Below are 12,140 nucleotides of genomic sequence, written 5' to 3' on the forward strand. Positions count from 1 at the left end.
CGCAAATCAGGTAACGGAACAGTCCGGAACAGCTGAAAATTTGCCAGGAAGAGGATGCCTGTGCAGATTACCCCCAAGCACAGTGCATCATTGAAATTACAATTGGAATTGTGTGCTGTGGTAAGATGAGACCAAAACTGCTGCCATGCACACCATCGGCCCGCAGAAAAAGATGACTGCATACAAGGAAAAGCACCATACTGATACCAACAATAGAATATGGTGATAGATCATTGATTCTGGGGTTTTTTCTGCTAGTGGTCCGGGGGCTCTTCTTAAGCTTGATGGCATAATGAATTCCACTAAAGACAGGTTGCCTCTGCCAGGAGGGTGAGACTTGGCCATAGATGGACCTTTCAACAAGAAAATGACCCCAAATAAACATCAAAATGAACACACAAATGGTTGTGGGAACACACTTTTTTTTTGCAATGGCCCTATCAGTTTACAGACTTGAACCCTATTGGAAACCAGTTGTCTGAATAAAAGAGGACAGCCTACAAGCACTCATGGATCTTGAAACTTTCTGCATGGAGGAGTGGTCCAAGATCCCTCCAAAAGTGTTCTCCAACCTTGCCAGTCATTAGGCTACAGGAAGGAACTCAGTGCGGTTATACTCTCCAGGGGAGGCTTCACCAAATATAAATCATAGGGGTGCCAATAATTTTGAAACCTATGGTTTGCAGAACAAATTGTACTACTCAATAAAACTTTTTGTGTTATACAGCTCCCACATGTTGAAGCCCACACTATGATACATTGTATGAGTTGTTCATTTTTATAGCCATTTTGTTCCTTTCCATGAAGGGTGCCAATAATTCTGGAGTTTACTGTGTTTGCGCCTGGGCTATAAAAATAACCAACTATGACCAGGGGACTGCAGCATTGGGAAACTTTGTGCCTGTTCCTGCAACGTTCTTCATAACTTTCCAGAAAAATTCAGGAAATCCAATAAAAAATATGTTTTTGGAATGTTCTGGAAACCTTGTTGGGAGAATTCTTCAAAAAAGCGTATTACTTCCATGACATACAGCTTCTACCAGGGCACCTGTCTGCAACCTGAGTCACAGGTGATTGAAGCACAGTGGAAACCAGACCGTTGCAGACTGAAGTATGGAGCAGTCCCCTGCTGTTGCACTCCAGTGCAGGGCCCACAGCCTGAAGCTTCAGTTAATATTGAAATGCGCACAATGACATGGAAAATCCATACTGTACGTCTTTACAGAAATGCACACAACTAGGAGCACTGAAACAGTCAGTGTGATTGTCACTTTTCCTCTGAGTGAAGATCTTGTTTGACGCAGTGCAGAGAGTAAACGATATGCATTCATTATTTAGATGCAATTACTTACTATTAAAATGTATTACAGAGATCTGTCTCCCAGACGCCATTATCCAAAGCAGCAGAGCATTACACACATTTAACATATTACAACTCAAACAGTTTATAAGAAAGTAAATCTGCTTGGTACTATATAACATGTGGCACAGACGAATCTTAAAGTAAAAACACAAATTCCTAAATCACTCTAGATCAGGATTAACAAGAAAAGATAAAAATACTCTAATCCTATCAGGATTAAAACAAGTAACAGAAAGAGGTGCAACATCAGGGGGGTTCTCAAAATTTTAAAACTCAAGGCCCTCTAACTGACACCTACATACAGTACAAGGCAAGCACCCAAAATTCAGTACAATGCTGAATGTTTGACAGATAAATTTCAGGACAGCCTTCGCAAAATTTGGCTATTTAATACGCTAGTACTGCATGTGTTCAAAATGTGATGTCATTATATGGTGTGTGTATATAAGACATGAGGCTATTTACAATAAAATACTTTAATCAATACAAAGATCACAATATTACAAAATAATATTCATTTAAAGGTGTCATGTATCTATAAGTCTACACTGTAATTTTCAGTGTAATTTAAATCGCAGTTAAATACACGCTAGGAACGGGAGATAAACTGATCTGATGCCAGAACCAATGGGAAATCCCCGCAGCGGGGGGAGCCTGTCGTTCTGAACGCCGCCTTTCTTGGCCTCGGCATTTCAGCTTTCCCGACGGATCGGAATGCTCCCTGCTCTTCCGCCTCACCTGGGAGGTGAAAGTATTCCAGAGTAACAATGATTCATACTCTTTCTCTGCGTCTGATATGGGCGTGGTGGTTTCATAGCATTGGCCTTTAAATCTAAGCTCCACTTAGAGTAGGGGTGCCCAAAATGAAAATTCTGAGAGGCCAATATCAAAAATCAATATTTTTATGTTATGAGGATGACACGCAACTCTTCTTCTCCTTCCCCCCCCCTCTGCCTCACAGGTTGATGAAAAAATATCTTCCTGCCTGGCTGACATCTCTACCTGGATGGCCAGCCACCACCTGAAGCTCAACCTCAACAAAACTGAGCTGCTGTTCTTCCCATACAAGACCTCCCTACTATGTGAGCTCTCAATCATGGTTGCTGGCACCACAGTGACTGCCTCTCACTCAGCAAAGAGCCTGGGGGTGGTCCTGGACAACCAGCTGGACCTCAAGGAGCACATCAAGGCAACATCATGGTCCTGCAGATTCCTTCTGTACAACATCAGAAGGATTCAACATACCTAACAATGCACTCCACCCAGCTGCTTGTCCAGGCTATGATGACCTCCAGCCTTGATTACTGCAACTCTCTCCTTGCAAGCCTGCCAGCTTGTGCCATACAGCCACTACAGATGATTCAAAATGCTGCTGCCCTACTTAGCTTCAACCATCCCAAATTCTCCCACGTCACTCCTCTGCTGCAGTCACTCCACTGGCTACCGATCGCTGCCAGGATCAGATTCAAAGTCCTGACCCTCGCCTACACTGCAACCAACAGGACGGCACCTATCTACTTGCAGGACATGATTTGATTCTATACGCCTGCTCGACCAGTCCGCTCTGCAGCCCCAAGGCGCCTTGCACCCCCTCCCACACGAGTAAAGGGATCAGTTTTGAGAGTATTCCATTGGTTCCAATACACCCACACAAGATCAGTAAAGCGAAAAAAAGGATTTGAATCCAAAACAAGTAGGCTATGTATTTTACCCAGGTCTGCTATTTGCATATTATAATATGTTATTAATAAGCAGTCTATATAGCGCTGCTTGTTAGTTTGGCAGGTAAAAATGATAAATTAAAAATAAATAATAAAATAAGTTAGTGTGACCACATTAGGTTGACATTTTGACTATTTATGCATGTCTGGACCATGTATATTTTGTCATCATATTGCCATGCATTGCAAAGTTACAGATATCAAGTGACTCAGAATATCATCTTCGAAATGTCCGCTCAAAAATTACCAAACTTTTTGTGATAAACCTTAATGACTCATAATAAATAACAGCATAATAAAATGCTATTTTTAAAGGAATCGAATGACATGAATATAGAAATATGCAATATCGTGAAGGGAGGGCACTGTATTAGCATGTTTCAGACGCATCAACACATGTTCTAAATGGGGAGAGGGCGAAAGTCGCTCAGAACAGCAGCAGTAACCCGCTGCCACTCCAACCCACATGGGCGGGGCACAGACTGACCTTGCAAGACCATCTGGATGTTCTCGATGTCCAATGGGATGCTCCCCTCCTCCATGGGAGTGTCCTCTGTGCCACTTCCTGATTCCATGATTCCTGGGGGTGTGGGGCTCACCCTGAGATTCCAGTGACCATGGTTTCACTCTGAAGGAAGAGAGAAGATGACACAATCCATAACCCCATTTCTGTCGTTTAAGACTCATTCATGCGCACGCACGCACGCACACACACACGCACATATGCAAATATGCACGCGTACACATACTGACATGCATGCAAAAACACACAAACACATGCTTACATAAACACACCAGACCTGGGTCAAATAAGTATTTGAAATACAACTGCTTAGATGCTGGTAAAATCTGAAAACATTCCTGCAGACTCCTGACAGTTTTCAATAAAAAATGTCACTAACCAAAATGCATTACTTCATATGAAATAATTTTTTTATGAACATCAATAAACATGTTTCTTTTAAATGTTTCGTAATATAGAGGAATGCTACTAGTGTTTAAAAGATGAAAGTGTCTCAAATAATTCATTATTTCATTAAGATCAGAACCTGCAAGGAAGTAGGTACAGACACCCCCCCCCCCCCGGTCTGTCTAGACCACAGTGGTGTAGAATCTGTGCTATCCAGATTAATGCAGTTCCCTGAGAGCTGCCTCAGCTCAATGCCCCAACAGCAGCATAGTGAGCAGACAGCACCCCTTAAGAGTGCCTAAAGGCCACCCTGGCAAAGGGTGCAAACACCAGAACAGCACCAGGGAAAACCAAACTGCTCCTTCTACACATATGCTGACCAACATCACTCATTACCAGCTGGCCATTTTCAACGTGACGCAACTGTTTCCAATTGAGAATTCCATCACGGTTAACTGGGCCAGGCAGCTGGATGAGCCGAGCCGCATGGGAAAACTTGACAGACACATGGTCTGCTCCGACCAATGGCGTAACTTCTAACTTGTTCTGCCACCACTTGTGTCACACACTGTGCCAGGAAATTCACACCATCCACAAATAGCACCCGTTTGTCTGATCCTCAGCCGAGAGTGAGAGCTCTACAAAGCACAAGCCTCAGCAGATAGATAACTTATGTTCAATTAAACTGCCTTTATAAATGCAGGTAACAACCTTCTCTCTTTACCTGCATTCCTATCTTACCTGTTATGCAACTTCTACTAAAATGACTGCACTTCCACAATCAGAATTTGCTTCCCCTGTTTTATTCATGTGCAGTGGGCAGCAGTGTACTGTGCCCCTCAGATTAATGAACACATCTCGTAACCAGTATGTTGTAGGTTTGAATCCCAGTCCAGCCAGCCTCTGTAAATGTAGTCTGGGGAAAACTTGATTTGCTTTAGTACAATATTAGCTGTGATACTAAGAAAATATAAGAAAATATGAATGTGAAATGTGAGCTACTGAAGGGGTTTCCAGATATTTTAATCACAGACCCCACCTCAATGAAAGATAGAACTTGTGACCTTTACCCAACATCCACTAAAACCTGCAATGCTGGGGGTATTCAACACATTAGAATACTGAAGCATGCCCAAATCATGAAGCCATTATGTCTCGGATAGATATGAGGTATTGAGCTTTTATCATATTATACATAATATATTAGATAAGGTTTAACCTGTGAGACCACAGGTGGAATTGCTGTATGGAGGCTTTACCTAGCACCCCACCCACTGCCGAATGGGTTTCCGCAAAGGAAATAAAAAATCAATTAATATACAGAAGTTTTTTTTCCACTGGCCGCAAGGGAAAAATCTGTTATCCCCTCCAGGGTGTGGATTCATGTTCAGGAAAAGTTGTAAGATAAACTGCTCAGCTGGGGGTAAATTTATGAAGATCACAGCGGGCAAAACAAATAAATCCACCCACTTCAAAAGTGGCTAATCACACCGTGTGTATCTCCACAGTTTGGTATAAATTTCACAGGCAGCTATACAAGTACACTTTGATATATTCATGTGCCTGAAACAGGTTTGTCCGGGATTTAAGTTCAATGGAGGAAGATTGACAGCACTATCAAATGCGGCATTTCCAAATCCCTACTCTTCTCTCCAATTGTATTAGAGATCCTGCAATAGGACTGCATGTTTTTTTTGATGACCGATGTCTTGTGGATGTTGTGAACGTTCACGGGTGGCTTAAGTGTGTGGATTGGCTGATGTTGCAAATGAAATTAGTTAAAATCAGTAAACCTGTGTAGCAGTGACCACCCCCCCCCCCCCCCCCCAGGCCCCTTGACAGAGCAACTGCTTGGCCCTTGTATCAAGTGCCTCTCAATGCATACGGTAAACATTGGGTTATTCTGTAACATGCCAACAGAATCACACCCTTCGCAGACACAATCAGACAGGTCGTTAACAGGGAGCGCAGTACGGCCCTGTTTGGGCGTTGGGTGAAGTTACTCCTGGCAGGGAACAAAATGATTCATTAAACGATCTCTTGAAGAATTTTTGCAAATCTCCTCAGGCTGCAGGGTTGGTTAGTGTTTACTAGGGGCATGCCATGACATGGAGACAATTAAAACGTAAAAGAGGCAGCACCAACAGTGTTAAATAAAAATTAAACCTGGGTATTTTGCTGAAGAAAATATTTGCAAATATTAATATTCTAAAATAAAACGTTGACTTGTCTGATATTAACAACAGTCTTTTATATACTTAATGAAATCACTTTTGTACTTCGTTTCATAAGACACTGTGGAAAAACATATGCTCAATGACTGTGATGCAAATGCAATGTAGCATTCAAATTAAGGATCAAAGTAAACACAAGGATGTGGTCGAGCAGGTAAACAAACCATTAGTTTGCAAAGCAAATGTATTTATTTAGTCTCCTTTTATCTTATTCTTTTTTTTTTTTTTTTACAAACGTTCATTATAACAACAGTTATCATAAGCTCTTCAACGTGCAATACTATACACTGAACTTGTTTTCACAAGAATGATGTTGTTAGAATGATGTGACAGAACAGTATACTTCAGAATTCTTGAAGTATAATTATATAAACTTGAATTATACATCAAGTATACTATGTGTAATTCAGCATACCTTTTTTTCCACTGTACTTTAATGGGTAATACGAATAAAAGAATAATAATAACGCGAAATGGTTGATTGGTTGACTGGTTGCATATGTTAGCTGATTACTACTGATTGATTGAATAGTCGATTGTTTGGTTTATTGAGTAGGCTATAATCTGTTTATTGCCAGGAATTTCCGAGTGCCGAGTCCTCAGTGATATTTGTACAGGACTGTGTTTGAGTGTTGTATTTCGCGTCCTCTTACCTAGCGCGACCGCCACGCCCCAGAGTAAGACTGTGGGAGAGGCAGAACTCCAAACACTAGCTCATTATTCTCTCATGTAGGCGACTGTATCCACGCATAAGTACACACACCCACACACACCGCAGCCAGACGCTGCCTGCCTCGCCAGGTCTCTCAGCTCTGATACGTTACAACACCAATTAAACACCTCCCACAATCTCACATAAACACGAATCCCTCCCTACCGGGCCAGCCAACTTCATCGTCCCTCAATTGTGTTCCTGCAGGCAGGGAGCAGTTTGGTTTGGGATTGCACAGCTTCCGTTTGGCTCAAAAAACAAAAACTCTACTTTTTGAAAAAATCTGATATACACATAAATAAATAGAATTAGAAAGCACATTTTCGATTTTGTTTCGAAAAGTAGTTCGTATAAGAAGTTCCTCAGTGTTACACCTGCGTCGCTCTACGCGGGGACACTTAAGTGCCAATCATCTGTGGAGCTCTAGACATGTGCTTGTGTTGTGAATCTGTCACTGCCGGTACCCCACGAGTTCACACGTGTACCCTACTTGGTCAAGTCTACCTTGACTGCTGAGTGCTCGGTACCCTATAAACCATAACACTGCAAATCGATTTCCTACCCATAGCCTATGTAGACATTTCCAGGTGAAAACGTCATGCATAACACCTATAAGAAACCAGTTTGCCGATGGGGAAGTAATGGAAAAATACAAATTTTTAAGAAGTGCGTAGTCTATACACAAATCTTATCGACAGTATATTGGCATGCAAAGTAAATAAATAAGCGTTATCTTAACGAGAAACTAACTTATCCGTCTTGCTTTGCAACAAGGGGCTATTCAAGGTAAATCCCGTAGCTACTTACATGATTTGCCGAGTTAGAACGCCTTTCAGCCGCTTAATGTACTGTAGATGATCGCAGGCTCGGCTACATCAACAAAAGTTAGAGCCTGCAGAGAAAGCAAGATTATGCCCTGTGATAAACCCCACCTACTGAGCCCAGATTTGGGCAGGGACACACCTTCGGGAGAAAGTGTCATGTGGTATAACTGCGGAGCGCATCCAGTCGAGACTCGACAAACAGGGAGCTCCATACTGTTTGGGGAAAAGATATATTTTTGATCTGATTTAGTTTTGATTTGTAATAAAACAATTGAAATGTGCTTGAAGTGCACATTCTCAGCTTTGATTTAAGGGTATTTTAATACACTTCGGTTTCACCATGTAGAAATTACAGTACTTTTTATACATTAACCCCTTCCCCCCAAACATTATGCAGCTCACTGTATATATTTCAGGGCACCATAATGTTTGGGACATATTAATGTTATGTAAATGAAAGTAGTCATGTTTTGTACTTCATTCAATATCCTTTGGATGCAATGACTGCTATGCATAGATATCACCAGATAGGCTGGATATGACCGAGTTCTCTGGTGATGCTCGGTCAGATCAGTACTGCAGCCGTCTCCAGTGCCTACAGAAAACTGTTTGACAGATCAGAAACGCTCTTCAGGAGGCAGGCATGGATGTGTCTGTGACTATTATCTGCAGAAGACTTCTCAGCAAACTGTAACCTGACCAACCTGTTTTTTTTTAACCAGAGGTTTGCATCTTGCAGGGTAGCCTCTGTAGTTCTGCTTGTGAAGTCTTCTTCCGCTAAGAGTCTTCTGTAGTACTAATCTGACCAAGCATCACCGGAGAACTTGGTGATCTCTAGCCTTCCTGGTGATATCTATGTATAGCAGTCATTTATCTGTCGGACAGGTGTAGCAGCCAGAAAAAAATTCCATTATGGTGAGAATTCTTTGGTCATCAACTGTAGAGATCTACATCGGCCTACCAGGCCCTTTTCAATTACTGAGCTCACTAGTGCTCTCTTTCCTCTTAGTGATGATCCAAACAGTTGATTGTGGTAACTTTTGGGCTTTATCGCTGATTTTTTTTTATTTCTCATCCTCATAATAACTTCCTTGACTTTCATTGGCACAACACAAAGTATTTCTTGACAGATGAAAAAGAAACACCTTTCAGTTCAACAGGTAGGCCTAAGTATGCCTGGGTGTTTTGATTCTTTGCCAACTGTTCTGTCAATAGCCTACCGCAACTGTATTGTTATTTTTATATTAGCTGTGTGACCAGCCTTGTATTGCCCAAAACATTTATGCAAATCGTACAATAGCATTACCTTGTTTGACCTTATAATATGTGTTGGCGGCGAGCATGCAAACGTAGTCTAGGCTATGTAGGCTATAAGAAAGAAACATTCACATTTTCATGCGGTCTTGCCTATCTCTGCAAGATAATGTTTTAAATCTAATACTGTCCAATGTTGTTTTTTAATGAAGAATGCGAATTCCAAAAAGACATTTGTCTCTGGCATGCTGCGAATCATTGGGACACTGCCAAGACAAAGGTCGGGACACTTCAGAATTTTCATTTGTATATTTGAATATGTCGCAGAACTGTTTATAAGACAGTATAGTACAGTCATCTGTAATACACTTCATGGCCAAAAGTATGTGGACATCTGATATCCTACATCTCATCCAAAATTATGGACATTAATATGGAGTAAGTCCACCCTTTGCTGCTATAACAACCTCCACTCTTCAGGGAAAGCTTTATGCCAGATGTTGGAACACATGCTACAGGGATTTGCTTCCATTCAACCAGAAGAGGATTAGTGAGGTTGGGCACTGATTGGGTGATTAGGCCTGACTCACAGTTGGCTTTCCAATTGATCCCAAAGGTGTTGGACGAGGCAGAGGTCAGGGTTCTGTTCAGGCGACCAGTGGCGGACTCAGGCTGTTTGAAGGGAAGGGGCGAAAAAATAAAAAGAGCACCTACTGCACAACATGGGGCCCCACCAGCACGCAAAAAACTATGATGCATCATGTATGATGAAATAGTCTTCATCCTTGATTAAGATTAACATTATGTTATTAGGCGATCCAGATTAAAAGTATAACCACACCTCTATGATAAAACCACACTATAAACCTTTACAATGTATGTAAGCAGGGTTTGAGAGGTAAATTCAAAATCTTATCAAAGTATTTGTTGGCACCCCTAGACTGTCGTCAGGGCACCCACTTTGGGAAAGCCTGCCCTAGAGGGCATGTTGTAGGGGAGACTGTAGGGCACTGCATCTTATTTTCTTCACTGGGATTTTTTTCTCTCCATTGCAAGGGTACTTCATCGTGTTTTCTCACTTGGAAGGGCATCTCAGAGGTTACTTCATGAATTTTTTTTCATCAGAAAGGCACCTGTAGGGAATCTCAAGTTTATCCCATTGTAAGGGCACCTGTATGGCACCGCATCACATTTTCTCCACTGGAGGGGCATCCATTAGGAAACTTCCCCACATTCTCACGCATGCAAGGACACCCTTTACAACACTGCATCACATTTTATCCACTGGAGGGGCACTTCTCCATTAGAGGAGCACCTAATTGGGCACTTCATCATGTTTTCTCACCCGTAGGAGTACCCTATACAGCACTGCATCCCGTTTTCTCTACTGGACAGGGCATCCTTTGGGACACTTTTATGTAGGGGTGGCATAGAGGGCACTTCATAACAGCACCATTTTCCATTGGAAGGGCGCCCATAGGGAATGTCAAGTTTAGACCATTGTAAGGGCACCTTATAGGGCACTGCGTCACGTTTTCTCCACTAGAATGGCACTCATTAAGACACGTTATCGAATTGTCTTGCTCTAGAGGGCACATCGTCATAATTTATTTCATGAAGAGGCACCCTAGAGGGCACTCAATCATTTTTTTCCCATGTGAAGGGCAGCCAATAGGGCATTTCCTGTCGTTTTTGCCACTCTAGAGGGCACTTTAGCAACGCTTTTTCAACCATAGGGGCACCGGGGGTTGGCACCTCTAGGGTGCACCTCTAGGTTGGCACCTCTAGGGTGCCTCTTCATAAAATAAATTATGACAATGTGCCTTCTAGAGCAAGACAATTCGATAACGTGTCTTAATGAGTGCCATTCCCCCCCTGAGTCCGCCAGTGCAGGTGACCCACGTTCTTCTACACCATTCTTAACTAACCATTTCTACATGGACCTCGCTTTGTGCCTGGGGACATTGTCATGCTAATACAGGAAAGGGCCTTCCTTAAACTGTTAGGGAAGCACAGAATTGTCTAGAATGTGATTATATGCTGTAGCATGAAGATTTGCCTTCACTGTAATTATGGGGCCTAGCCCAAAGCATGAAAAACAGCCCCAGACCAAGGGGTGTCCAGATACTTTTGGTCATACGGTGTATCTCGCCAAGGTTATTTGGGGGGTTTGTGAAGTTTGAGGGGGAAAACCCAAATCTCCAATCATGGTGGATATTTTAAGGGATGTCTCGAGATATCTTGTGATATTTTTAGAGGTAAAAAAAGGACACACTAGTCCTCTGGGGATGTGTTTCTGAGCCAACCCATTGTTAAGCATGATCTCAATGTCACAAGATTATTCTGACCAGGCCAACTGTTCTCACATTCTCAATGGATCAGTCATAAAACCAAGCACACATTTTTGTACCCATGACAACACAATTCCCTTGGGTCCCTAGTTAATGCTAAATAGTTTGTTTCTTTTTCTTAATTAATATACAGTATCTAACGCAATGGCTATAGTGATTCTTCATTCATTGTGCTACGCGAAAGTATTTCATGATGTGTTTTTTCCCCTCAATATTTTATCAGCATAGTCTTATGCGCACTCAGATACGGAGTAAAGTTGCGGGAAAGTGCCCTAAAAAGTATAAAGCCCTGCAGGTACCCTACATACAATTGTACATCTAGCAAAATTTATTTATGCCTTTTTTTGCTCGTAAAATGTGCTCATAAGTAGCCTACTCACATAGAACATTATTGTAGGATAGGCCTACATTTCGGAAATGTGTTCTTTGTTAAAGAACAAAAATCGTACCGCAAATTGTAGCCTACTTTTATTTCTGAGAGTGTGCATTTCCAATAACGAGCACAGGAGGTCACTGTAGTCCATTGTAAATGTTTTCCAGAATTACGCTGGGTTACTTCGGCGCAGCTGATGGGCAGTTAAATACCCTGCATCTGTTTTATGGACTGTATTAAGTTAGCAATGTCCGTAGGCCACGCCACATTTGTTGCCATGGAAACACAGACGTCCACACCAAACGCAGCGATGTCTCAACCGCGCTTCTTGCACTTTTGTCAGGGTAGGTTAGTTACTTAATATATGTGTTAATTTTGACCAGTGAACTAGTGCCTTG

General features: G+C 42.1%; 1 protein-coding gene across 1 annotated transcript in view; it reads right to left on the minus strand.

The window, feature by feature from the left end:
• LOC135258032 (nesprin-2-like) overlaps positions 1–7,815 on the minus strand; it is a 31,278-nt gene extending 23,463 nt beyond the window's left edge. Inside the window, exons 1-2 of the mRNA XM_064341227.1 lie at positions 7,748–7,815; positions 3,572–3,712 (exon numbers count right to left, since the gene is read on the minus strand). Of these exons, the coding sequence (XP_064197297.1) occupies positions 3,572–3,659 (88 nt within the window). The 5' untranslated portion in view covers positions 3,660–3,712; positions 7,748–7,815. The remainder of the gene's footprint in view (positions 1–3,571; positions 3,713–7,747) is intronic.
• Positions 7,816–12,140: the final 4,325 nt, after the last annotated feature.

The sequence above is a fragment of the Anguilla rostrata genome, chromosome 6, assembly GCF_018555375.3.
Source record: "Anguilla rostrata isolate EN2019 chromosome 6, ASM1855537v3, whole genome shotgun sequence".
NCBI classification, from domain to species: Eukaryota; Metazoa; Chordata; class Actinopteri; order Anguilliformes; family Anguillidae; genus Anguilla; species Anguilla rostrata.